We start from the raw sequence: 26102 nt of genomic DNA, 5'->3' as shown, positions 1-26102 counted from the left end.
CAACAATCTGAACGCGATTATACCTGGGTTTTATGGCCAAATAAATCTACATGAAAACCATAATGTGAAAGGGATTTTGTTAGGAAGGTAGAAAACCAATACTTTTTTTATGTACATAATCTAAGCAAATGAGATCTTATGTTTTTATATACATAATTTTTCATGTATTCCGTTTTTTCATCAAGAGGTTGTCCATGTGTTCAAGCCCCATACATGAAGGTGTGTTGCTTGGAGAATTTTCTTTATTTAATTAGGATTATTTTTTTTCTCAAAAAGATGATAAGAATTGATCAAAGAGATTTGTTGGGAATCGGACCCTTGATTTATGGAGATATTCAATAGAATTTAATTAGAGTAATTCACCTAAGAAATTTCTCTTTTCCACATGTGGCGCTCATTATTCGCCGAAATATATATGCTCCCACACAAACATACACAAAGGTCGAAGCTTTAGAAGTGAAAAGAACTTAACCGTTGAGTTCAACGACCTTCAACAGTTGAAATGCTTTCAACTGTGACTTCCCTCCATCTTCCTCCTCTGAACCACACAGACTCTCACACTCACAGACCCAATTCACAAAACCTCACAACCCATCTTCTCCACAACTTCAGCTCCCCATTAGAGCTCAAACAACTCCATGCCCACCTCATCAAAACCAACACTCCTCTCACTTCCCTCCCTCTCACTCGAATCGCCTTCGTCTGCTCTCTCAATCCCAGTTTCTCTTACGCTCAGAAAATCTTCAAACACCTCGAAAACCCTGAGATTTTGGAGTGGAATTCGTGCTTGAAAGCCTTCGCCGAAGGCAAAGATCCCATTGATGCAGTTATGCTTTTTTATCAGTTGCAGAGTTTTCATGTTTTGCCTGATAGTTTCACTCTGTCTTTTGTTCTAAAGGCGTGTACGCGTTTGTTGGATGTTTCCAATGGTAGAGTTTTGCATGGTTATGTGGAGAAACTTGGGTTTCAGTCGAATTTGTTTTTGATGAATATGATCTTGAATTTGTATGCTTTGTGTGGTGAAGTGCGGGACGCTCGGTTGTTGTTTGATAAAATGTCGCAACGAGATGTCGTGACATGGAATATAATGATGACCCAGTTGGTAAAGAGGGGTGATATTAAGGAAGCCTATGATTTGTTTTCACGGATGCCCGAAAGAAGTGTGAGGTCATGGACTTTGATGATTTCAGGGTTTGTCCAATGCGGGAAGCCTAAGGAGGCTATTAGTCTATTTTTGGAGATGGAACAGGCTGGGGTGAGGCCAAATGAGGTGACTGTAGTGGCTGTTCTTGCGGCTTGTGCTGATTTGGGTGACTTGGGTTTGGGTAGGAGAATTCATGAGTACTCAAACCAAAGCGGGTTTAGCAGAAATGCTCGTATTTCCAACACTTTGATTGAGATGTATGTCAAATGTGGATGCTTGGAGGATGCCTGTACAGTTTTCGATGGGATGAAAGAACGAACGGTTGTGTCATGGTCAGCTATGATTGCAGGGCTTGCCATGCATGGACAAGCTGAGGAAGCTTTGAGACTTTTCTCTAGGATGATTCAGATAGGCATGGATCCGAATGATGTAACCTTTGTTGGACTCTTGCATGCTTGTAGCCACATTGGTTTTGTGGATCAAGGTCGTGAATTCTTCACCAGCATGACTAATGATTATGGTATAGTTCCTCGAATTGAGCATTATGGTTGTATGGTTGATCTTTTGAGTAGGGCAGGGCTCCTTCAAGAGGCTTATGAGTTTATTACTAACATGCCTATCAAGCCGAATAGCATTGTATGGGGAGCTCTGCTTGGTGGATGCAAAGTTCACAGAAACGTTGAACTGGCTGAAGAAGCAACAAAGCACCTTTCTGAATTAGATCCACTTAATGATGGATACTATGTGGTTTTGTCAAACATTTATGCAGAAGCACAAAGGTGGGAAGACACAGCGCGAGTGAGAAAGCTAATGAGGGATCGAGGGGTGAAGAAGACACCTGGGTGGAGTTCAATCACAGTAGATGGGGTGATTCATGAGTTTGTTGCTGGGGATGAAGCCCATCCTCAAGCTCAGGAGATCTTCCAAATGTGGGAGAAACTAGTTGAAAAAATGAAGCTGAAGGGTTATGTGCCTAACACCTCAGTTGTTCTGCTAGACATGGAAGAGGATCAGAAGGAAAAATTTCTGTATCGCCATAGCGAGAAATTAGCGCTGGTTTTTGGGTTGATGAACACGGGACCTGGAACACCAATTCGCATTTTGAAGAATCTTCGTGTTTGTGAGGACTGCCATGCTGCTTTCAAACTTATATCAGCAATTGTTAATAGAGAGATAGTCGTGCGTGACCGGAACCGCTTCCATTGTTTCAAAGATGGTTCTTGTTCCTGCAGGGATTACTGGTAGGAGGATCTAGACTCCTAGTGAAGAACATTATATAGTTCAACTAACATCATTTTCAAAGACATTGAATTTTAGATTATATGCAACATATTTCAGTTTCAAAGCATGCTTGCATATCTGGTTCCAAATTATGAAAAATAAACAAACTATTTAATTGCACAAGACTAAAATCTGAATTTTAATTTATTCAAACTAAATAACTATGCTGCTACATCTTCTTCTTCATCATCGAAACTAGAAAACTCAGCTAAGATATGCAAAATTAAATGGGCATACATTCAAAGAGGATTTTGACGAATCTCAAAAAACTGGACACCCTTTGGCCACTACCCCTGGTGCTGTGGGGCACTTAGCCAATGGACAATGATCATCTTGGTCCAGACCCCACCACTTTGGTCCCATAATATTCTTGGATTGGAGGGCGAAATATAGGATAACAGCAGTAAAGGCCACTCCAGCATCCAAAGCAGCTGATAGGATATAGTTATGCCTAGCCCACCACTCCTTGTACCTTCTGTAAACAAAGAAGTTGAAGAAAATTCCAACTGCAAACCATGACGAAAAATTTACGGCTTTAGCTGGTGGCATTAAACTTGTTGCTCCAAGGATTACAGGCATATTTATGTGCCTAATCCACTTTTTATTGGGGAATTTTTTATGGAGCAGCCAACCGGGAATGGGTGACAAAAGGCCGATGAGGAAGAACCAGTTCAACTCTGGGTAGTTTCCTTTGCTAGTGAACATTCTGAGTGGCCCTATGACTCCCCATATGATTGAAGCATTGTAGAACACATCATCACCAGGACATGTCCATGGACTCCCCTCTGGCAACTTTGCCGGATTGCAGATGTTCTCGACAGTTGTCAGAAGCCACCAAGATGTGGCAAAGTAGGCACTTGTCGCTGCCAGTGTTCCAGCTAACTGAACATACAAAAAGGGAAATTGCGTGTATATGTTCCATTATATCGGACATAAGAAAAACAACTGAAACAAATGGTGACAAATGGAGTTTTCTTGATAATTACCTGCACAAAAAACATGTCCTTAGGAGGGATCTTCATATAGTGACCTAATTTAAAGTCACCAAGAAACATGAGTGCTTGTGACATGCTGATATATCCATAGGTCTTGAAAGCCACATTAGCAAGAGGCTTCCCTGGGTACATATACCCGATAATTAGCTCTGTAATTATGTTGAGGCCTGGTTGCTGCACAATAGATGTTGAAATGAAAAATGAAAAATTACTACCGAGTCTTTGAAACAGAATTATGCCAAATACTGAACATATAGTAGATATTCGTAGGCATATTCATGTATGTACGTATGTGTTTTCAATCTAACAAAAGAGTACGTGCGATACGATTGTATATAAATGAAATGACCAAAATCATACCGTGTTTGTTGTGGCAGCAATAACCCCGATGGGTAAGGTGAAAGATAGTGCAATGGCACAAGCTAGTAAAACTCCCCACCATGGAAGTTGGAGCTGTTTGCCGAAACCTTCACAAGTAAAGATGGCAAGAGCAACCATCAAAACAAGGATGGTTTGGAACCACCATTCAGGGACTGATTCATAGTTCCTCTTCATTATTCTCATGTGGATGTCTCCAAGCTGATTCTTCATTGCACCAGTCGTCTTCTTCCACAGTTGCCATATTTCTCTGTTCATGATGCATGATGTCACACAAAGAGGAAGAAAACATCGCAGAGTTTAGGAAATTAGATTGTGTCATACTTAAATAAGATTCATTCTATTATATATCAAGTCCGGTGTTGGATTAGGTTTTGATTTCGGACACTTGATACTAATGTACATACGTTTAACATAGGACTTGGGACTCGAGATTCAGGATTCGGGAATGAATGTAGTAGGCCAGTACCGGAAAAACTTACTTTCCATAAAAGAGTGCAACATGTGAAATAGTAGCTGTGAGAGTGGCAAAGCCCCATCCATAGCCATAGGCAAAGTAGGCACTGAGGTAGAGTTTACTATAACCGCTATACTCCTTCAAATTCATATCGAAAGTTTTCTCATCCAAAACTCGACTGACGTTGTAGGTTTGGCCATCATAGTCAAAAGTGTGAGAGGAAAATAGTGGGAACCTCTTAGCATCATATGTATTGGTCCAATAGATGATGGGGGTAACAATGTAAAAGATCACAGTAAAGCCAATCAACATGTTAATGACTGCAACATCTGGATAGGCCAAGGGGCTGCCCAAGAAGGAAGCAATGGTGGACCAATCAATGGCAAAAGAGCCAATTCCAAGGCCCTTGAGCCCTGAACCAATCTGCTGGGCTGTGATTGAGTCCTTCCAAATCCAGCAGACTAAGGAGAGAGCTGTTATGGAGGGGAAGAAGAAACTTGGGATAATGTAGTAAGCAAAGCTGCTTATGAAAATAATGATGAAGAACTGCATCTTTGTACGGCCTCCTCTGGGTCTCTTTTCCTTTTCATGCAATGCCCTGCCATTAATGCACATTATAAATTAACTAATTAATTAATTAATTTGGTGTTTCACAATTATATACAAGACAAGAAAGAGAAATAAACATGAAAAAAAGAAAATGTTGATGAATTATTCTTTTTAATATAAGTGATATTGGTGGAGAGGAAATTGGAAACACAGAACTTTAAGTGCGGGTTGAGTAATTATAATGTAGTACGGTATTACGGACTCAATTAGCTAAAATTGTTTCAATTTGACAAATTGAATTAAAGTACCTGAATAGAGAGACTTGAACCAAATTACTGGGCCACCACATGTAAGGGGAGTCAACAAGGTATCTTCTGAATAATCCAGCCCATCCATATCCAAGCATCTGAAAAGATTTCATACACATAAAAATTTATGTGACTGACTATTTTTGTCACAAACGTAATAATGTTGAGCCACAAAATAAACCAAATAAAAGATTGCAGGTTTCGAAGAAATAAAGACTGGTAATGTAAATGCATGTAATCTTTTTAACTGCAGTGTCAGTACTATCGCGCAGTGGATTACTATCAACCATTAATGCATTGTGAACCAACTTGCATCAACTTGTAAATTTTTTACCTGAGTGGTGTGAGCTAACAAGAAGGCTGCCATAACATGAATACTTCTGTGGTAGTAAGCCTTGACAATTGTGATGATGTTAACTGCATAAACACTGTTGGATCCAGAGTTTGCAAATATGGTGATCAAAACGTGCTCCTTCATACTGAAAGGCCCCGGATTGAATGAGAAAGACCATTTTGTGAAGGGGACTGAAAATTGTGTTGTTGGAAGGACCGCAGCCATCAACTTGCCAAGAGGGAGGACCACAATTTGGGCAGACACTGAGGAAACGAAGAGCTGATTTTGGCGGTACCCAAAAAACTGGTTGATAAAAGCAAGAGTGGTGCATGATAATAGGCCAAGCACCCATGTTCGAAATGTTATGGTTGGCTCTGATGGGTCATCTGTGATTGGAACTGTTAGCCTAACTTGCTCAATTGGGTTGTCGTCCACTTCATCATCTGTTTTTGCATCAACAAATGTTTGACAACATCAGTTAATCAATTGTAGATTTGATTGATGAAGTGTTGAATTTCTGGAAAATAGAAAGCTAAAATGATAGCTTAAGATTTCAGAGAGACAAATCAATGGACTACTAGATAGTGTTCTTAACTTAGTCACCAACATAGCTGTGTGACGTTTGATCACAAGATGTTTCGGTGTTATTTTCAGTGGATTCACCCCAGTTTACTTTTGTCAAGTTTTTAATATGGTATTTTTACATTTTTCAACAATCAACGATATTTAGCCTATATATCTTATCATTACGATGATATATAGAATGAAAATAAAAACATTTTCTAAGTAATTGTTTGGGGCATGTGACAATAACACCGTCACCTAGTGTTACATTTCACACAAATGTTTGCTTTTAGTGCTTTTCTGCATAAACGTTTGCTAGGGGGACTTACCATTGACATGGATCTTGGAATGAGACTTGGTTTCACCGTCGCCATCTTCGTAGACTGTCATCTTTCTTTGCCTCCTTTTATTCTCTCTCAAAGAATACCATTTATGTGCACGCTAGGCTTCTGCAAAGAACAAGCTTGCAATGATATAGACTACGCTCTACAAATAAAGCAAACACGCAATACTCAGAACTTTTCTTTTCTCAAGAAGAAAGGAGTTTATTCGCAACATATTTACTGACCATCTTACTGACCACTTTTTATACAAAACTAAGAGTAATTTTTGTGATTCAAGTCCCACTTTTAATGGAGATTTCAGACAAAAAGGAAAGAATGTGGTCCAAAATACCAACACTCTTTCAAGAAACCAGTTTTTAGGGCCTAATCTCTAGTGCAATGGAGTACAAGTCAAAGACACAAAAATCTAAATTTGGAAATATTTATGTTGATGTGGGAAAATCCTTAATATGCATCTAGTTGGCGAGTTTTGACATGAAGTACAATTGGCATTAGTGACGTCAGCATACATATATTTGCATCTAAATTTGTTTTCTTTGTATGGAACATTATAGCGAATGTGAATGGCTTGGTGGCTTGATATATGATAATGTTATTTATTAAAGATTATATGCCACTTATTTCAGTATTAGAGCATGTTTTCATACACTAGTTTTCACATTATGCAAAGCACTAAATAACTTATTACATTTTGACTAAAATCTCAGTCTGCAGCTTCAAGGTAATACAAACTAATTAATCAACTGTACAGCTTCATATCTATGCCACCAATCAGCCAGAACTGGGCTAACTATATATGATTTGCACAAGCACATGTGAATTACATTAATCTCAGAGAACTGGACAGCCTTTGGCAACTATACCCCGTGCCGTGGGACATGTGGCGAGCGGGCAATGGTCATCAGCTTCCAGGCCCCACCAGTTTGGACCCGTGATATCCTTGGATTGGAGGGTGAAATACAGCAGAACTGCTGTGAAGGCCACACCAGCATCCAAAGCAGCAGAGAGGATATAGTTGTGCCTAGCCCACCAGCCCTTGTACTTTCTATACACATAAAAGTTGAAGAAAATCCCAACTGTAAGCCATGTCAAATAATTCACAGCCCTAGCAGGAGGCATGTAACCTGTGGCTCCAAGTATAATGGGCATGTTTATGAGCTTGATCCACCTTTGGTTGGGAAATTGTTTAGAGAGCAGCCAAACAGGAACGGGTGCCAATAAGCCAATGAGGAAGAACCAGTTGAGCTCTGGGTAGACTCCTTTGTCAGTGAACATTCTGAGGGGGCCAATGACCCCCCAAATGATTGATGCATTGTAGAACACATCATCACCAGGACATGTCCATGGACTTCCCTCTGGCAGCTTTGATGGATCACAGATGTGCTCAATGGTTGTGAGAAGCCACCAAGATGTGCCAAAGTAGACACTTGAAGCAACTATTGTTCCAACTAACTGAAGATTATTGTTAAAAAAAAAAAAAAAGGAGGGGGAATAGAAATGAGTGGATAATTTTATCAGAAATATGAACAGAAATTGATATGAGGTTATGCAATTCATTACCTGCACAACAAACATGGACTTAGGAGGGATCTTCATGTAGTGTCCTAATTTGAAGTCCTGAAGAAACATAAGTCCTTGTGACATGCTGATATAACCATAGGTCTTGAAAGCCACATTAGCAAGAGGCTTTCCTGGGTAAATGTATCCGATAACTAACTCTGTGATCACATTAAGCCCCGGTTGCTGCAGAGTTTGTATAATTAAATGAGAAATTGCAACTTAATATGACCGCTTTGAAGGAAATGTGTAACAAATTATGCAGAGCACTCATCATATTGTTCAGATTTAATGTTTTCTTGACCATATATACCTGGTTTGTTGTGGCTTGAATGATGCCGATGGGTAAGGTGAAAAATAGTGCAATTCCACAAGCCATTAAAACTCCCCACCATGGAAGTTGGAGCTGTTTGCCAAAACCTTCACAGCAAAAGATAGCAAGAGCAACCATTAAAACAAGGATGATGTGAAACCACCATTGGGGCACTGCTTCATAGTTCTTCTTCATCAGCCTGGTGTGGATATCTCCAACCTGATCTCTCACTGCACTAGTTGTCTTTTTCCACATCTGCCAGATTGTTCTGTTCATGTATGTCACAAGAAGCAAGAAAGACAATGAAGAATTTATTAGCTCTAAAGAAATATTGCCCGGTTTACCATAAAAACTGATGTCGAAAAGGCTTACCTTCCATGGAAGAGACCAACATGGGAAATAGTAGCCGTCAAAGTGGCAAAGCTCAACCCATAACTGAAGGCAAAGAAGGTACTGAGATAGAGCTTGCTGTAACCGTTGTACCTAACCATATTAATATCGAAATTTTTCTGATCCAGAACCGAGGAAATGTTATAGATCTGGCCAGTGGAGTCGAAAGTGTGTGACGAAAATATTGGAAACTTCCTAGCATCATAGGCGTTGTTCCAATAAGCAATGGGGGTGACAACGTAAACAATCAAGACAAAACCAATTAAGATGTTAATGGTAGCAAATCCAGGTGTGGCTAACGGACTGCCTAAGAAGCCAGCAACAGTGGACCAATCAATGCCGAAGGAGCCTATGCCAAGGCCATGCATGCCGGAACCAATCTGTTGGGCAGTGATGGAGTCCTTCCATATCCAGCAAACAAAGGAGAAAGCAGAAATGGAGGGGAAAAGAAAACTTGGAACAATGTAGTAAGAAAAGCTGCATATGAAAACCATGAAGAAGAACTGCAGCCTAGTGCGGCCTCCCTTCGGTCTCTTTTCCTTTTCGTGCAATGCCCTGCCATTAAAATTATAAATTTGCTCAACAATTATAGAAAAAAAAATGAAGAAATGATTTTCAATTTGAAGTGGCTGCTAAATTCATTCAATATGACAGATAGGAAAGAGGGTGGAAATAAAATACCTGAAAAGAGAGACCTGAACCAGATTTGAAGGCCACCACATGTAAGGAGAGTCAACAAGATATTTTCTGAAAATGCCAGCCCATCCATACCCAAGCATCTGCAAAATTTCATACAAAAAACATGAATTTCCACCACACAAACAATTACCAAGAAAGCAAGAAAACACACCAAAGAAACACTTTGCCATAAATTCACCTGAGTGGTTTGAGCTAACAAGAAGGCTGCTGCAGGATGCATTTTCCTGTGGTAGAAAGCCAAAACAATTGTGATAATGTTAACAGCATAAACGCTGTTTGATCCCGAGTTGGCGAAAATGGTGATCAGCACATGTTCTTTCAAGTTGAAAGGCCCCGGATTCAATGAAAACGACCACTTTGTGAATGGGAATCGAATTGGCTTCTCTGGAAGGGTAGCAGCCATCAACTTCCCAACAGGGAGGACAAGAATTTGTGCCGAGACCGAAGAAACATACAGCTGATTCTGGCGGTACCCGAAAAATTGGTTCATAAAAGCAAGAACGGAGCATGAAATTATCCCAAGAACCCATGTACGAAATGTCAAGGTTGGCAGTGAAGGGTCATCGGTGGTTGAAACAGTTAGCCTAACTTGCTCAATTGGGTTGTCATTCACTTCATCATCTGCAGCATGAGCAAATTGGCAACATTGCAGAGTGAATTTCTAACAACAAATTGCAACTCTTCAAAAGGAGAAACTTTTTAAGCAAAGTAGCAATATCTCATTCAAATCAATTATCATGGCTCTGTCAACCCATTCTTGATGTCATTCAAGAACATTCAAACACATTTCATCACATATACAAGAAACACCAGGAAAATTTCATAACTTAAATGGGATCCAATCCAGTCTTGACATAACCAATTCTGCATAAACATGCTGAGAGTAAAACAGAGGAATTCCAGAGAGAGATACAAGGAGTAGAACTAGCTTAGAGGGACTTACCAATTACATCAACATCTGACTGAAGCTTCCCAGGCAACTTTTCTTCAGGAACTCCATCCTCAACATAAGCTGCCATCTCTCACTTTCTCTCTCCCCTACTCTCTTTCTCTCTCTCTCCTGGTAGAAATAAGGCCAGCCAACCGCTCAATGACTGCAAGCACACATCACTAATTTTATACACACGCTACTTGGTTCGTTGTTTACTTAAGTTTTGAGGTGCACAAGCTTGGAATGAGATCCAGGCTGGTTGCTTTTAGAAATAAAGCAATGCTAGTAGTTTCTTTTTCAAGAACCAGCTTTTCGGCCTCAGCTCTGGTGTGATGATGCACAAAAGGGTCAAAGACACAGCCTTTATTGCCGTATCCTGTGGGTTGTAATCTTATCATGCATTTATAGCATGAGCAATTTGACTTCTGAAATGAACTTGCGCGTATGTGAATTTTGCAACCATTCTACTGCATGTTCTTGTATAAAAGACAAATCTTCATGTGCACAAAATGGAAAGGAAAATGAATCTAGACTCCTTCTTGGCCCCCACCTAAAGGAAAAATGAACCCCAGCTACTTGTAATTTATTTCCCAAAGAAAAAGGCAAGTGAAAAAAAAAAATTGATAGATGAGATTCTTCTGGGCCTTCTTTTCTTTATATCAAAAATATGATTTTGTTTACCAGAAAATAATATATGAAAAATATGATACAGTGGAGACTTGACTTGTGTGTTGACAATGAGTGATCTGGACCTCCAATTTTTGGGGGATGACAGCTATGCGAATTAATATCAGCAGTAGTTGCCAAAATGAAATTATGGGACTAATTGAGAGCTGTTAATAACTTACAAGTCAAGTGATGTTGTGGTAAATATATTTTTAAATTTAGTGGAAGATAGAGCACTGGATGAGATGTGCGTTTGTGACTATCAAATGTGGACGATTCTTGTCCACGAGATATGAGGATTGAAGTGGAGTGATAATCCAATCCAATCCAATCTAAAAGGGCATTTTACTTCACATTCAATAGTTTCTATTTAACATGCTTCTCGCTTTGCACTCGAGTTCGAATACCTCTTTTTGTTTTTAGATTAGATTAAATTAAAATAGATTATCGCTTGTATTAAAAAAAAAAAAAAAACCTATAAAACTAAAAACCTCAATCTGTTGCATGATGCATGCTCACTATCACCATCAACCAGGCTATTGTTTAATTAAAGCTTTAAACAATTACATTGGCATATAATATTCTGTCCTTTGTAACAATTGAGTCAAGATATGTGTTAAAAGTCAAGTTGTTTACAAGGTATGTGTTACAAGTCAAGTCATTTACTCGGACGTGAGTGATTTTTTATCATCGGTACATGTGGATTTAACAATACATCAATAATTAAATTTCACTCGTACATGCATAGATGACCGACCACGTTAGCAAAATTCTTTATTCAATGGGTGACTGAAGCCTCCCTGGCAAGTTGGCTCGAGAGACCCCATCCTCCAAGTAGCCTGAAATTTTCCTCTCTAGCTCCTTAGACTAACAATATTGGCTGCATTATTTAATGTGTATATTGTATTTTGTTTAGTTTTTGCAGTACACAAACTTTGTTATGGTGTGGACAATGCATACAAATAAAGCCATGCCGGCACGTAGTTTCTTTTCTGGAGAAATCAGATGGTTTTGGCCTAAACTCTTTCGTCTACGGTACACAATCATGTAAGTTTGGCTATAAGAAGAAAAAATAAACATTATAAATTTGGCTTAGCTAACGTGAGACATCAAGAAGAGTAAAAAACAAGGGGTAAAGGTTTGAAAACTGAATTTTTATTTCACTCATTAAAGACTACTTCTAGCTATTTTATTTTCGAGCCCTACACAAAAATGGTCCATATTTTTAAGACTCTAAACAAAAATGGTTAGAAGTCTTCAAAATGCGGCCAAAAAGATGAAAAATCAACCAAGCTGATGGACCATTTGAACTTAGGACTTTTTGCCCTCTTGAGCTGAAAAATCCTCTCCACCAATGCATTCTAGCATGGGCAGGATGTGGGCTCCATCAATACTGGGCAAGCTCCAAGGAAAGATCAGCCCGAACTGCGGGCGCTGACGCAAAGAAAAAAAAAGTAAAAAAATAGAAAACAAAATTCTGAAAAATTACCAAAAAATTCAGAATTTTTTCATATATACCTAGCAATATTTTATTTATTAAACTCATACATATAAATAAAATTAATCTCATATGAATAGTAATTGCCTTTGGGTTGCTATGGCAATGGGTGGAAAAACACAAATAAAATTGCTAAGGCAGATACTATTCATGTGAATAGTAACGCCTTACCTCCTCTTGCCTTTTGCCATAGTAAATGGATGAAAGTGTTCTTGTAACCCTAAAAAGGAAGCGATAAATAATGGAAATATGGGTCTTTTATGAGCTTGTTTGGTGGGCTCGGTTTGAATTCAAACCAATTTTTATTAGTCCCACTCCTTGAGATGAGACTTATAAAACAAAATATATTGGATTATTGTCCAATTTAATAAGGGTTTCTTTGGGAGTGATTATGAATAGGTAAGTAATCAGTTTTATGGAGAATCACTTTAAGTGATTTTATGGAGAAGCACATAGGAGGTGATTTTCTCCATAATCACTTAAAATCACTTAAAATGATTATATGGAGAAACACGTGGGAGATGCTTCTCCTAAAAGTCACAAACGAGCCCTCTATTTTCAATATTTATAAGTTCATCAAACATTAATTAGGACATTAGTCTAATTTAAACGAAGAATGTGATACTTTCTAGAAGTGAAACAAAAATTGATATTGCCATCGATGTAGTCAAATCTTTGTGGAAGTTGGCATTCCACTAGTGTGGGACATCGTGGCCATTTAAACGTTGAGTCCAAGATTTGGAGTGATTTTGGATATAGATGTATGTAACATTCATATGAAGTGGATTGATTGATATTGTGGAAAATGAGATGCATGCTAGCTAACATGATGTTTATGTCTAAACCAAACCTATGTCGTTTTAGTTTTTCCATTTTTATTTTGTTTTGCAAATTAGATGGTTTTTGAACTTTCTAAACCAATTTGTTCCCATTAAAAAGAGAAAAGAGAAAAGAAAAGTGTTCAAACATGTCCACACTTGATTCATTTATGTGCAGTGCAGGAGACTTTGCAAGAGCCCTACGTACACTTTAAGTTTTGAAACAACCCACCTTCGGAAATGATCTATTCTTCTCATTCAAGATATCGGCATGTAAACGTTACTCCGCTAATTTGAATACTTTATGGTATATATTAGTCAACCTTTGGAGTTGTTCACCCTTTTCTTGACATTGTAACGAAGTGGATGGAATACATTCTCGACATTCTTGTATTATAATTCTCAAATTATTCTCTTCTTTTTAGATTTATCTATGAGTTCATGATAATTTACAAATTTATATACTAATTCTAATAAATTCTTCTAACTTTCCGTGAGTATACAATGAAGATGGTATGAGAGTTTGAATCTGAAATCATTAATCTATAAGTTAAGATCCTTTTTAATTGGATTAGATTCCATTAACGAACAATCATTTTATTGAGTGATATATTTATATTTTAGAGTTTTAGTGGTGGAGAATGGGTGAGGTGAGTGTTTATGTTCATAATCTCCTTGTTTCTAATTCTTCTATGAATGCTAATCGAGGGTCCACCCTTCATTTATTTATTAGTCGGTTATGCATGATTGGACTAGTTGTCCACATGCCAGATTCCACTACCAAAGAAAAATCAAAGTTCGCAGTGTAGTCAAGCATCCCCACCCGCCTAAAATCTAGGATCATTGATTTCAGTTCTCACCTTTTAACATTATATGTGTCCCAACTTTGCTAGTGGTACCTAGTTGTCAATAAAAATACTAAACAAATAAATGAGCATGGTCTTGAATATTGAAGGCAAGAGGAAAGCTAAGAACACTCACTTAGGTACACATGTGATTGTCACCCTTAAGCCAGCGTCAACACTAAAATAATTTTTATAACTATCAACTGCTAACAATCATCTACGATAATCACTCTCGTGCAAAGAGAGGATCGCTACATATTAAATATAGGTTCATTGTACCCATTATTCTTTCAAGTGTGAAATGCATTAATGAACTGCCACTGACTTTTGCTATTTTGGTGGGTCAATGGATGCAGGAAAAACTTATTCTAACGAGGATGTTACTGTTTTGTTATCTCCGACGAATAATGCAATGACACGTAGAAAAATTATCATATATATCATTGCGCTATTGATCAGGATAATAAAAAATATTATCCCCATTTTATGAAAGTCTCTTTCTGAAGCCACAACTGCTTTGATACAAACCTATCTTCAAGTGGTTTCTCTAATTCGATGGACATCTGAGCATGGCCCAAGGTTTTTGATTTGGCTAAGAGTACTGGGTCACTAACAGCTGATCTGTCAAAACCTTATCCTCTGTGCCAATCACTCTCCTCTTGGAAAGGTAGTGGTGTGAAATTGATGAGTGGTTTTAGATACTGTGTTAAATGATGACAATCATTGTCTGACTAGGCCCTACTTTTCTGACGATTCTATGATGCTTTGATATGTCCCTTTGAAAGTTCAAAGGGTTATCATATTCTTGTTTACCTTTCTGCCTCCAGCATATCATATGGAGAGTGAGGGGATGTTTGGTATCTTATTTAAATACAGAATTCAATAACTTTTATTTTTCTTAAAAAGAAGGAGTTCTTAAATCTATTTTTAAGATTCAAAAATTTATTTGTTATGCAACTTGAAAACTGTTTTTAAATCTTAAAAATTTGAAAACTTATGAGTTGTTAGAAAAAAACTGAAAAAACCTATATTTTTTGTTTTTAATAATTCGGGTGTTTTTTTTTAAGTTGTTCTTGAGTTTGAGTTTTTAAAAATAGGGCTACTAAACATGTTTTCTTTATTTTCGACTCAAATTTTATTTTTGAGTTTAAAAAGTTGAATTCAAGTTGAATACCAAACAGACCCTCAGTTTTTTAGAACTCTCAACATAAACATGGTTCAGTTTCTTTAGATTTTAGAAAAGGAAAACATCAGATGTTTAGAAAGTGATGTCAGCATGAGAGTGATTTGATACCAAAACATCAGATTTGCCAGACCAATGCAAAGTTACAACCTTGCACTTTCTCTCAAGCTGGTTTAAGAGGGCAAGCAAATGACTGATCAGAGAAACCAGATTGACTAACCTTAAGCATAGGAGTTATCTCCTCGTACTTTAAGGTTTGAAACTGATAAGTTTCAAATGTTGTCTTCTTAAGACTTCAGAGAAATTGTATTTCAAGTTATAGATTGCAGAAACAAAATGTCAATTCATTTTTGCATCTGAATTTTATATTTGAATGCCTTAAACTATTAATAAAGAGATAGGTGTACATGTAACAGAGCCATAGGAAAAGATGGTTGAATTTCAATTTCAAAGCAGGTTTGCATTCACCATCCCCAAATCATGGAAGACTAGGAAATAATTATTTAACTACAGAAGACTAAAATCTTAAGTCTGCAAAGCAACTCAAACTAATGAACTATACAGCCTGCCATGAAATGGTGATCATCATCATCATACAACAACACTACAAGAACTGAGCTCTGGTTTTTCACAAAACAAATGAAATGGGAATACAACGTAGGAGTGCTTGAAGCATGTCACTGAACTGGACAGCCTTTGGCAACTACCCCTGGCGCCGTGGGACATATGGCCAACGGACAATGGTCACCTCCCAGACCCCACCATTCTGGGCCATTTATATTATTGGATTGAAGAGTGAAATATAGGAGAACTCCCATAAAGGCAAGTCCAGCATCCAAAGCAGCAGATAGGATATAGTTATGCCTAGCCCACCACCCCTTGTGCCTTTTGTAAACATAGAGGCTGAAGAAAATTCCAACTGCAAACCATGTTATGTAGTGTACTGCTTTAGCTGGGGGCATACTACTTGTTGATCCAAGTATGATGGGCATGTTTATGAGCCTGATCCATTTTTGGTTGGGAAATTTCTTAGAGAGAAACCAACCGGGAACCGGTGCAAGCAAGCCAATGAGGAAGAACCAGTTCATCTCTGGGTAGACTCCTTTGCTAGTGAACATTCTTAAGGGGCCTATGACCCCCCATATGATTGAGGCATTGTAGAACACATCATCACCAGGACATGTCCATGGACTTCCCTCTGGCAAATTTGACACATCGCAGATGTGGTCAACAGAAGTAAGAAGCCACCAAGCTGTGCCAAAGTACACACTTGAGGCCACTACTGTTCCAACTAACTGAACATGCATAATAGGAAAAGAATAAGATACTTCATACAAGTGGGGTTATATCAGAAATATGAACAATTTAAAACAAATGCGGCAATTATTAATCGATATCGTTACCTGCGCCATAAACATCGATTTAGGAGGGATCTTCATATAGTGACCTAATTTGAAGTCACCAAGAAATGTGAGTGCTTGTGACATGCTGATGTATCCGTAGGTCTTGAAAGACACATTAGCCAGAGGCCTCCCTGGGTAAATATACCCAATAACTAACTCTGTAATCACATTAAGCCCTGGTTGCTGCACAATGAACACAATTGAATGAGAAAATTGAATCTTATTATGAGCCTGTTCGGACGAAATTTGCAGCAGGTTATGCAGAAAACTGATTGTAAAGTTGCAGAACACTGATCATGGTATCTGAGGATGAACATACCTGGTTCGTTGTGGCTTGAATAATGCCGATGGGTAAGGTGAAAAATAGTGCAATTCCACAAGCCATTAAAACTCCCCACCATGGAAGTTGGAGCTGTTTGCCAAAACCTTCACAAGTAAAGATTGAAAGAGCAACCATTAAAACAAGGATGATGTGAAACCACCATTGGGGCACTGCTTCATAGTTCTTCTTCATTAGCCTTGTGTGGATATCTCCAATCTGGTCTTTCACGGCACTAGTCGTCTTCTTCCACATATCCCAGATTGATCTGTTCATGTATCACATACAGGAAGGAATTAAACAATGAAAAAGCTATTAGCTCTGGAGAAATATTGGCAGAGTTATAAGTTGAAAAGCAATGTCGAAAAGACTTACTTTCCATGGAAGAGTGCAACATGTGAAATAGTGGCTGTTAGAGTGGCAAAGCTCAACCCATAATTGAAGGCAAAGAAGGTACTCAGATAGAGTTTACTGTAACTGTTATAGGCGTTCAGATCAATGTTGAAAGTCGTTGCATTCAGAATTCGGGAGATTTCGTAGGTCTTGCCCGTGGAGGCGAAAGTGTGGGAGGTAAAGATTGGGAACTTCTTAGCATCATATGCATTGGACCAATAAGAAATGGGGGTAAGAATGTAGAGAATCAAGACAAAACCAATCAACATGTTTATGATGGCAAATCCAGGTGTGGCTAGAGGGCTGCCTAAGAAGCCAGCAATGGTGGACCAATCCAAGCCAAAGGAGCCAATGCCAAGGCCATTCATTCCAGAGCCAATCTGTTGGGCTGTGATGGAGTTTTTCCATATGAAACAAACAATGGAGAAAGCAGATATGGTGGGGAAGAGATAACCAGGAATTATGTAGTAAGCAAAGCTGCTTATGAAAACTACAAGGAAGAACTGCAGCCTAGTAAGGCCTCCCTTTGGTCTCTTTTCCTTTTCATGCAATGCCCTGCATTTCAAATCATAAATTAATTTGTTCACAACTATAAATACCTAAAGAAATATGTTCAAAAACAACTTAAAAAACTTTTGAAAAAATACCTGAAAAGAGAGACCTGAACCAGATTTGAAGGCCACCACATGTAAGGGGAGTCAACAAGGTATTTTCTGAAAATGCCAGCCCATCCATACCCAAGCAACTGAAAATTTCATACAAAAACATGAACTTCCACAACACAAACAATTACCAAGAAAGCAAGAACACACACCAAAGAAACACTTTGCCATAAATTTACCTGAGTGGTTTGTGCTAACAAGAAGGCGGCCGCCGGATGCTGACCCCTTTTGTAGAAAGCCTTAACAATTGTGATAATGTGAACTGCATAAACACCGCCTGCTCCGGAGTTGGCGAAAATGGTGATCAACACATGTTCCTTCAAATTGAAAGGGCCCGGATTCATTGAAAATGACAATTTTGTAAATGGCACTCGGAATTTTCTTGTTGGCAGGGTTGCAGCCATCAACTTCCCTAGAGGGAGGACAACAATCTGCGCCGAGACTGAAGAAACAGACAGCTGATTCGTGCGGTACCCAAAAAACTTGTTAACGAAGGCAAGAACTGCGCACGATAAAATCCCAAGAACCCATGTACGAAATGTCAAGGTTGGTTGTGATGGGTCATCAGTGATTGGAACAGTTAGCCTAACTTCCTCAATGGGGGAGTCGTTCACTTCATCATCTCCTGCATAAGCAAATTGACAGCATTGCCGGATTAAAATGTGGTTCATTACACCCCATATGAATTCAAGCTTTCATAAAAACAAAACAAATTTCTGTTCTTCAAACTTTTTTTGTGTTCTGATTTGCTTTGAGGAAACTAACAGCGCATTTCATTTTCATTCCTCATGGCCCTTGACCATCTTTGTCATGAACATATATGGACAAGTGCATATAGATCTTCACATACACAATGCATATACACGTACTATATATGTTTGTATATGCATCATAGTTAGTAAAATATGGGACGGGAAAAGTACGAATAAAACGTAGAAATACAATTATATATATATATATGGACAAATTACATCAATGTTGATAATATAACATAGAAATACAGAATGATAGAACAAGTACTAAAGCTAGGGGGACTAACCAGTTACATCAATGTCTGACTGAAGCCTCCCAGGCAACTTTGCTTCAGGCACTCCATCCTCGACGACGAAGCCGCTTGTCATTTCTCTCCCTCCTCTCTACTCTCTCTCTCTCCCTCCCTCCCTTGACAAAAGAATTTCAAACCCCTCAATGGCTACAAGCATATGGCACTGCTTATATATACAAATGGCAGTTGCTTTTTTTTTTGGGTTCAGTTTTCTCTGGTGCACAAACTTGTTATGATGACAGACTGTTTTTTTCAAACAAAGCAATGCTGGGAAGTTTCTTTTTCAAGAAACAGGTTGCGTGGCCTGCCCCCTGGACTCTGGTGTAATGCATATTAGTCAAAATATATATCTAAATTTGAAAAATTCAAATTAACCAAAAATAATTATAAGAACAAATAGTTGGTTACGTGATTACTGCACGGATTCTAATTCATGTTCTTTGTACTTGTCACTAGGAACCTAGACTTAATTTTGCACAATAAGAGGTTAAGAAAGTAAAAAAAAAAAAAGAGAAAAAATGAATCGAGACTGATTTTTGGCCTCCTAAACTGCTTGTAAGTTGTAACCTAAACAGGGAAACAAGAATCAAAATCCGGGTCCTTCACGTGTGAAAAGATTTGAAACTTTTTACCCAAAAAAAGAAAAAAAATTGAATGGGCTCCAATTTTTGGGGGAATGACAGCTAATTCAATTAAAATCACTTGCCTGAAAATATGGAAATATGAAAAATATGATTTTGTTTTCCAGAAAATAATATATGAAAAATATGAAACAGTGGAGACTTGACTTGTGTGTTGACAATGAGTGATCTGGACTGGACCTCCAAATTTGGGGGGATGACAGCTATGTGAATTAAAATCAGAGGTAGTTGGAAAAATGAATTTATGGGACTAACTGAGAGCTGTTACTAACTTACAAGTCAAGTGATATTGAAATCATCCAGTCAAGTTTTTATTTATTTATCTTTTCCAATTTTAAGTTTCTGGAAGATGGCATTGGATGGGATGTGAGTTTGTGACTATTCAATCGTGGACGATTCTTGACCATGAGATATGAGAATTGAAGGGTGTGATAATCCAATTCAATAGCTTCCAAAATTATGTAAAAACAAATGCATTTTTTTCTTTCACAAAGACTATAAAACTCAAAACCTAAATCTGCTCGGATGAGGCATGGTCACCCCCATCACCATCAACTGGACAATATTTTTACATGGGCATACAATATTGTGTCCTTTGGCACTATCCTTTGCAACAATTAAGTTAAAGGTATGCGTTCAGTCAAGTTAGTCGTCTATGCAGATGTTGATGATTTTTGATTGTCGGCACTCACAATGCATCAATACATGAGGGACAAAATGGTTCCATCTCCCTAAACTTTTTCTCATAAAAAAAACAAATGATGTTGTAGTCATGTAATCAAATCTTTGTGGAAGTTGGCGCTAATGTGGGACATGCGGACATTCAAACGCTAAGGACTTTTTTGTGTGTGGAAAAGATGCTTTATTATAACACCATAAGAGGATATAACGGAGAGGATGACCCAATGTGAAAGCTATGAACAAGAGTGTGATCTTAAAAAGATTTGCGGCCTGAAACAATCACGAGAAAATAAATAAAAAGAAAAAAGAAGACTCTTGCCCAAAACATTATATGAGGGACAAAAAGGACCCCCAGTGGAGTCTAGTGCCGGAGCAATAGTGGCCTTGTTAAAACATTATCTTGAAACCCCATATGGAGGAAAAAGCTGGACAAAGCTTGCTCATCAACAACAACCAACATGCAAAACTTGGGCAAGTGGACAATGAATAAATGTTCCACAAAGCAGCCCAACAAAGCATAGTCCAGGAACGAGTTGCAAGACCAACTGCAACAACATCAGACCGCAACCTGTCTTGTAACTGCTCCACTACATACAATATTATGTCCTTTGACACTATCCTTTGCAACAATTAAGTAAAGGAATATGTTCAAGTCAGTCGTCTATTGCTGTATTAATAATTGGCATAAATTAATGTGCTAATCATCCAATTAAAAATACCCGCAAGTGCATGAATCTATTGAGGTATAGATTTGTAAGTACGAGGTCGATCCCATGAGGAACTGTCAGCCTATACAAAGTTCTAGTTTGAGTACGTAAAGAACATTTATTTAACACGACACAAAGGTAAGATACAAATTGGAAACTAGGAATGAGTAAAGAAAAGTAAAATAAATGAAACAAAACAAGAAACCAAAGATAAACACAATCAGGAATTTCTATCACTCCTTTATCACCTTTCTATCACTACTTTATCATCACTGTATCACCTATGTATCACATGTTTATCACCCAGTGAACAATGCGCGACCCATCGTTTTTAGGCAGTGTGCCAGTGTGCGCCCTGTTTTCAGCTTCGACCTCTGTCTAGTTTTTGACCTATAACTTTCCAATCATTTTCCATGTTCTTTATATGTTGAATTCAGCACATAAAAATGAAGAACCAGTGCGGACCAAATGTTAAAAAAAGAAAGAAAGAAAAAAGGAAGTGAGCAGAATTCAGTAGAAAGAACACTCAAGATTTCAAACACACACACAATTTTTTTTGGGGGGGGGGGGGGGTGTTGATTCAAAGTGACCTAATTCTAATGCTTAAATGCCAACTCTAATTCAACAAGATTGACAAAAATAAATATCAAAATGTGGCTTACAATGAAGAGAACACTAGGGTTTTCGGAATCCGCTATAAACAATCCTACTCATGTCCATGGACACTCAAGTTATGAACTCTAAATATGTTGATGAAGATGTTCACAATCAAGACCGGGTCTAGTGGCTCAAGAGGCATTGATTCTTTCCAGTATAAGTAGAGTGCAGGGCTAGTGCTATAATACTTGTGCTTTCCACATAATCAATCTAGGTATGCTTAGTACTTCGAATTAATTATATGGAAAACCCATTAAGTTCAAAGAGAATATGAACATCACATGAACCCTAATAGTAAGGTGTTTACATTAGACATTCAAGAAACCAATTCACATGGATGATTCTTACTTCATCCATTTGTTGCTTAGGAAAACATAAGGGTACATATAATCCCAACAATCTCAAGAAACAATCAAAGAAAAACATACATCAAGGATAGATGATTTTGGTGAATGGGAATTCACCAACAACATCTAGAAATTCATAAACTCAAGCATCAAAACAATAAAGTAATCATGTTTAGGACTTCAACCTAAGCCCTAGCTATGGAGTTTAGTTCCTCATGTTAATAGTAATTACAACTTGAAATAAAACTAGAAAGAGTTTACAGATTTTGCGAAGGTGATAGAAGCTCAAGGTCTTCAATGGTGGAAATCTTCTTCTCCTTCTTGCTTGGCTCCTCTTTTGCTCTCCTCCAGCTTTGTTCTCCAAAAATGTCGAATCCCTCTTCAATGGGCTTATGCCCTTCCCTTTTTGCTCCTTCTCTCTCTTGCCAACTCATTCTTCAATATTAAAGTCCACCTTTTACCCTAAGTCATTGACACATGCTCCACTTGTCTCCACTTTCATCATTTCATTTTGGTTTTAAGACATAAAGAGAGATTCTAATCTATTACCAATCTGAAATTAAATCTCTACAATGTCACCAAGAGGTGTGGTAACAATTAGAAGGGAGATGACACCAAGTAAGGATAAAAGTTGACCCAAAACAGACTTCCAGAGTTAGGTCCAATGTTGGATTGGTTGGCTAAGCTATACTTACTCAATGGAGCTCAAATTCGGATATGTTGTAGTCAACATCCATTGGAACAAGTTTCATGAAGATCTTCCCGGCATCCGAGCAACATAACATGCTGATCCAAGGCCAAGAAGTTGACCTACGAAAATGAGCAAAAGCAGATTTTATATTCAATAATGCATTTTTAGCTCACTTTCATTCTAACCAAGTTAAAATTCTATAAAAACACAAAAAGGAAGTAAAATGCTATTAAATGTCAAGAACCAACTTAAAATATTATGTGAATGATAAATCATGTATAAAAATGAACCAAACATCTATGCGGATGATGATTTTTTATTGTGGATGCATTTAGATCACAATGCAAGCCAAATGGATGACTGAAACCTCTCCGACAAGTTGGCTTGAGAGACCCCATCCTCCAAGTAGCCTGTAATCTTCCTCTCTAGCTCCTTAGACTAAGAATATTAGCTGCACTATGTATAAATGCCTTGGTGGCTTGATATGCGATAATGTTATTTCTAAAAGTTATATGCCACTTATTTCAGTATTAAAGCATGTTTTCCATTGACCAGTTTCAAATTATGCAAAGTACTAAGTAACTTATTTAATTTGCAGAAGACTAAAATCTGAGTCTGCAGCTTCAAGGTAATGCAAACTAATTAATCCACTGTACAGCTTCATATCTATACCACCAATCAGCCAGAACTGGGCTAACTATATATGATTTGCACAAGCACGTGTGAATTACATTAATCTCAGAGAACTGGACATCCATTGGCAACTATACCCGGTGCCGTGGGACACGTGGCCAGTGGGCAATGGTCATCAGCTTCCTTTCTCCACCAGTTTGGACCCATGATATCCTTGGATTGGTGGGTGAAATACAGCAGAACTGCTGTGAAGGCCACACCAGCATCCAAAGCAGCAGAGAGGATATAGATGGGCCTAGCCCACCAGCCCTTGTACTTTCTGTACACATAAAAGTTGAGGAAAATCCCAACTGCAAGCCATGTCGAATAGTTCACAGCCCTAGGCAGGAGGCATGGAACCTGTGGCTCCAAGTATAATGGGCATGTTTATGAGCTCGATCCGCCTTTGGTTGGGAAATTGTTTAGAGAGCAGCCAAACAGGAACAGTGCCAATTAGCAAATGAGGAAGAACCAGTTGAGCTCTGGGTAGACTCCTTTGTCAGTGAACGTTCTGAGGGGGCCAATGACCCCCCAAATGATTGATGCATGTAGAACACATCATCACCAGGACATGTCCATGGACTTCCCTCTGGCAGCTTTGATGGATCACAGATGTGCTCAATGATTGTGAGAAGCCACCAAGATGTTCCAAAGTAGATTGAAGCAACCTTTGTTCCAACTAACTGAAGATCATTGAAAAAAAATAAAAAAATATAAAAAGGAAAGAAAAAGGAGGGGGAATAGAAATGAGTGGATAATTTTAAAGAAAATCTTAACATAGTAAGGAACCAAAATCCTAACTAGATAAGGACTCGCTAACAATAAATATACATTAATTTGGTAATTGTGTTTATATAATCGATAGTCTAAACTATTGTAAATTGAAAATGGAGATTCGAATTTGGGTGCAAAGAGACGAGTTCGCTATCCTAACCAACTAACCTAATCCATGCCATACGAAAAAACAAAAAAAAAAAAAAAAAAAACTTGACCCTCGATAATTGGTTTACAATAATGATAATAAATGAATATGTACCATTGTCATTACGAAGTCTACCAAACCATGTAGGTGGATGTATGTGGACTTAAAATTACAAGTCCGCATGAGCTAATAATGTTGTAGGACGAAGCTGGCTCCTATAAAATAAGTAGATAATATATGCCTTGACACAGCATAGTGATCGATAAGTTCTACTTTCATAGATTTATTCACTCATAGATTTCATAGAGTTCTACTTTCATACCCTTCTTTCCAACATGAAGGTAAGCCTCTAAAACTTACACTTCCACTTCATACTTAAATTTCTCTGGATTTTATTGTACATAGGCACATACTTTCCTTTTTTATGCAAGTGAAATTGAATATATAAGATGATCATTGTTCGCACATACTTTTGTACAAATTTTTATGTGCAGCAAAAGCTAGTAGTGAGTGTGCCAATGCGCTGTGACAAATGCCGAAACAAGGCCTTGAAGATTGCTGCAGCTGCACACGGTACGCATCGATCAATCGATACATACAGATCAATTTATCAAAAAAAGAAGAAAAGAAATTCAAGTATTTCATCACTAATAATTAGGTCAGTTGATAAGTATTAATGGATGATTACATATAAAGCAGGTGTGAGCAAAGTGTCGATCGAAGGAGCAGACAAAGATCACATTGAGGTGATTGGAGATGGGGTTGACTCTGTTTGCTTGACCAGTTTGTTAAGGAAGAAGCTTGGCTTCGCCACCATTGTCAAAGTTGAAGAAGTGAAAGAAGCTAAAGCTGATAAGAAAGAGGAAAAGCCAACCGGTCCTCCATGCTATGTTCAATATTGTCCTCCAGTGTACTGTGAACTGGTTCATGAATATCCAGAACCAGTCCAATGCTCTATCATGTAATTCCCAGCAATTACTGTATTTAGCTTTGAAGATCACGCTACGGTGACTTTGTAATATTGGTAGTATACATTTTGTTGTACTCTATTATTGTCAATAAGACAAAACCTTCCAACCAAACATTCTTCACATGGGCTGCCTAAGTTTTCCGCTTCTTCATGCTTAGCCTAGCGGTTTATGATTATCTAATGGTGATGCAATAAGCAATGGCAAAAAGCAAACAAAAATAAGCGTTCTTGCTTTGTGATAGTTGAGCTTAATTATCTATTTATCTATGTACTATATTTTTTAAAATCAGATAATGGATCCTTTTTAAAAAAAAAAATTTAAATTTATTTTTGAATTAAAAAAGATAATGGGTAGTTGTGTTCCATAAAAATAGGATCCATTATCTGATTTTTCTTTTAATTTTAATTTTTTAATATGAAAAAGTATGAATTTACCATATTATCATCATTTAATTAATAATTTCAATTCTTAATGTTTGCATTAACAAATGACATTTTTTGGTATTTTGAATGTTTTACCGTTCTCTGCCTTTTACTTTATATATATAGATATATAGAGAGCAAAACGCAGTGAAGAGTGCTTCTCTTACCATATTGGAGGAAAAGGCAGTGAAGAGTAAAGCTACTTCTAATTGATATGGATGTTCACCTCATTTGACATATAAGGTCGTATGGAAATGTGGTACACAAATATGGTAAGAGTAGCATTATTCAATTATGAAACATTCAAAATACCAG

At 37.8% G+C, this 26102-nt stretch overlaps 5 protein-coding genes and 1 pseudogene across 6 annotated transcripts; 2 read left to right on the top strand and 4 right to left on the bottom strand.

Annotated features, from left to right (window-relative positions):
• Positions 1 to 361: 361 nt before the first annotated feature.
• On the top strand, positions 362 to 4168 carry LOC103318816 (pentatricopeptide repeat-containing protein At5g66520-like). Of its 2 annotated transcripts, XM_008220255.3 has the most exons (2): positions 362 to 2385; positions 3798 to 4168. In XM_008220255.3, the coding sequence occupies exons 1-2, from the start codon at positions 503 to 505 to the stop codon at positions 3814 to 3816; spliced, it is 1902 nt and encodes a 633-aa protein (XP_008218477.3). In that variant the 5' UTR covers positions 362 to 502; the 3' UTR covers positions 3817 to 4168. The 2 variants fall into 2 exon arrangements, with proteins under 2 accessions (XP_008218477.3, XP_088899240.1); XM_089043114.1 differs by lacking the exon at positions 3798 to 4168 and having other exon boundaries at positions 365 to 2489.
• LOC103318806 (oligopeptide transporter 1-like) lies at positions 2552 to 6572 on the bottom strand. Its single transcript, XM_008220244.3, has 7 exons — positions 6340 to 6572; positions 5447 to 5889; positions 5113 to 5210; positions 4281 to 4853; positions 3781 to 4048; positions 3412 to 3594; positions 2552 to 3307 (listed from the first exon to the last, which is right to left on the bottom strand). The coding sequence occupies exons 1-7, from the start codon at positions 6398 to 6400 to the stop codon at positions 2687 to 2689; spliced, it is 2247 nt and encodes a 748-aa protein (XP_008218466.2). The 5' UTR covers positions 6401 to 6572; the 3' UTR covers positions 2552 to 2686.
• A 420-nt stretch (positions 6573 to 6992) lies between these two features.
• On the bottom strand, positions 6993 to 10868 carry LOC103318796 (oligopeptide transporter 1-like). The gene is made up of 7 exons (XM_008220232.3): positions 10257 to 10868; positions 9492 to 9934; positions 9296 to 9393; positions 8597 to 9169; positions 8225 to 8492; positions 7915 to 8097; positions 6993 to 7806 (listed from the first exon to the last, which is right to left on the bottom strand). Exons 1-7 carry the CDS (start codon positions 10330 to 10332, stop codon positions 7186 to 7188), a joined length of 2262 nt encoding a protein of 753 aa, XP_008218454.1. The 5' UTR covers positions 10333 to 10868; the 3' UTR covers positions 6993 to 7185.
• Positions 10869 to 15664: 4796 nt separating this feature from the next.
• On the bottom strand, positions 15665 to 19284 carry LOC103319623 (oligopeptide transporter 1-like). The gene is made up of 7 exons (XM_008221188.3): positions 19071 to 19284; positions 18211 to 18656; positions 18017 to 18114; positions 17352 to 17924; positions 16977 to 17244; positions 16658 to 16840; positions 15665 to 16549 (listed from the first exon to the last, which is right to left on the bottom strand). The coding sequence occupies exons 1-7, from the start codon at positions 19150 to 19152 to the stop codon at positions 15932 to 15934; spliced, it is 2268 nt and encodes a 755-aa protein (XP_008219410.1). The 5' UTR covers positions 19153 to 19284; the 3' UTR covers positions 15665 to 15931.
• Positions 19285 to 23400: 4116 nt separating this feature from the next.
• On the bottom strand, positions 23401 to 24442 carry LOC148921315 (oligopeptide transporter 5 pseudogene; annotated as a pseudogene).
• Positions 24443 to 24578: 136 nt separating this feature from the next.
• Positions 24579 to 25476, top strand: LOC103318786 (heavy metal-associated isoprenylated plant protein 47-like). Its single transcript, XM_008220221.2, has 3 exons — positions 24579 to 24735; positions 24889 to 24967; positions 25094 to 25476. The coding sequence occupies exons 1-3, from the start codon at positions 24730 to 24732 to the stop codon at positions 25357 to 25359; spliced, it is 351 nt and encodes a 116-aa protein (XP_008218443.1). The 5' UTR covers positions 24579 to 24729; the 3' UTR covers positions 25360 to 25476.
• Positions 25477 to 26102: the final 626 nt, after the last annotated feature.

This window comes from Prunus mume, linkage group LG1 (assembly GCF_029339155.1).
Source record: "Prunus mume cultivar Tortuosa linkage group LG1, ASM2933915v1, whole genome shotgun sequence".
NCBI classification, from domain to species: domain Eukaryota; kingdom Viridiplantae; phylum Streptophyta; class Magnoliopsida; order Rosales; family Rosaceae; genus Prunus; species Prunus mume.
The sequence above is the reverse complement of the archived record's forward strand: the minus strand, read 5'-3'. Positions and strand labels throughout refer to the sequence as shown.

Excerpts from the sequence above, each read along its gene's own strand:
- LOC103318816 (XM_008220255.3), top strand. The coding sequence starts at position 503 with ATGCTTTCAACTGTGACTTCCCTCCATCTTCCTCCTCTGAACCACACA.
- LOC103318806 (XM_008220244.3), bottom strand. The coding sequence starts at position 6,400 with ATGACAGTCTACGAAGATGGCGACGGTGAAACCAAGTCTCATTCCAAG. Across the intron at positions 5,890-6,339 it reads TTCCAAGATCCATGTCAATG|ATGATGAAGTGGACGACAAC; the intron begins GTAAGTCCCCCT and ends ATGCAAAAACAG. Across the intron at positions 4,854-5,112 it reads GTTCAAGTCTCTCTATTCAG|GGCATTGCATGAAAAGGAAA; the intron begins GTACTTTAATTC and ends CATTAATGGCAG.
- LOC103318796 (XM_008220232.3), bottom strand. The coding sequence starts at position 10,332 with ATGGCAGCTTATGTTGAGGATGGAGTTCCTGAAGAAAAGTTGCCTGGG. Across the intron at positions 9,935-10,256 it reads GTCAGATGTTGATGTAATTG|ATGATGAAGTGAATGACAAC; the intron begins GTAAGTCCCTCT and ends CTCATGCTGCAG. Across the intron at positions 9,170-9,295 it reads GTTCAGGTCTCTCTTTTCAG|GGCATTGCACGAAAAGGAAA; the intron begins GTATTTTATTTC and ends TTTTAATGGCAG.
- LOC103319623 (XM_008221188.3), bottom strand. The coding sequence starts at position 19,152 with ATGACAAGCGGCTTCGTCGTCGAGGATGGAGTGCCTGAAGCAAAGTTG. Across the intron at positions 18,657-19,070 it reads GTCAGACATTGATGTAACTG|GAGATGATGAAGTGAACGAC; the intron begins GTTAGTCCCCCT and ends TTGCTTATGCAG. Across the intron at positions 18,115-18,210 it reads TGTTAGCACAAACCACTCAG|TTGCTTGGGTATGGATGGGC; the intron begins GTAAATTTATGG and ends TGAAATTTTCAG.
- LOC103318786 (XM_008220221.2), top strand. Across the intron at positions 24,968-25,093 it reads GATTGCTGCAGCTGCACACG|GTGTGAGCAAAGTGTCGATC; the intron begins GTACGCATCGAT and ends CATATAAAGCAG.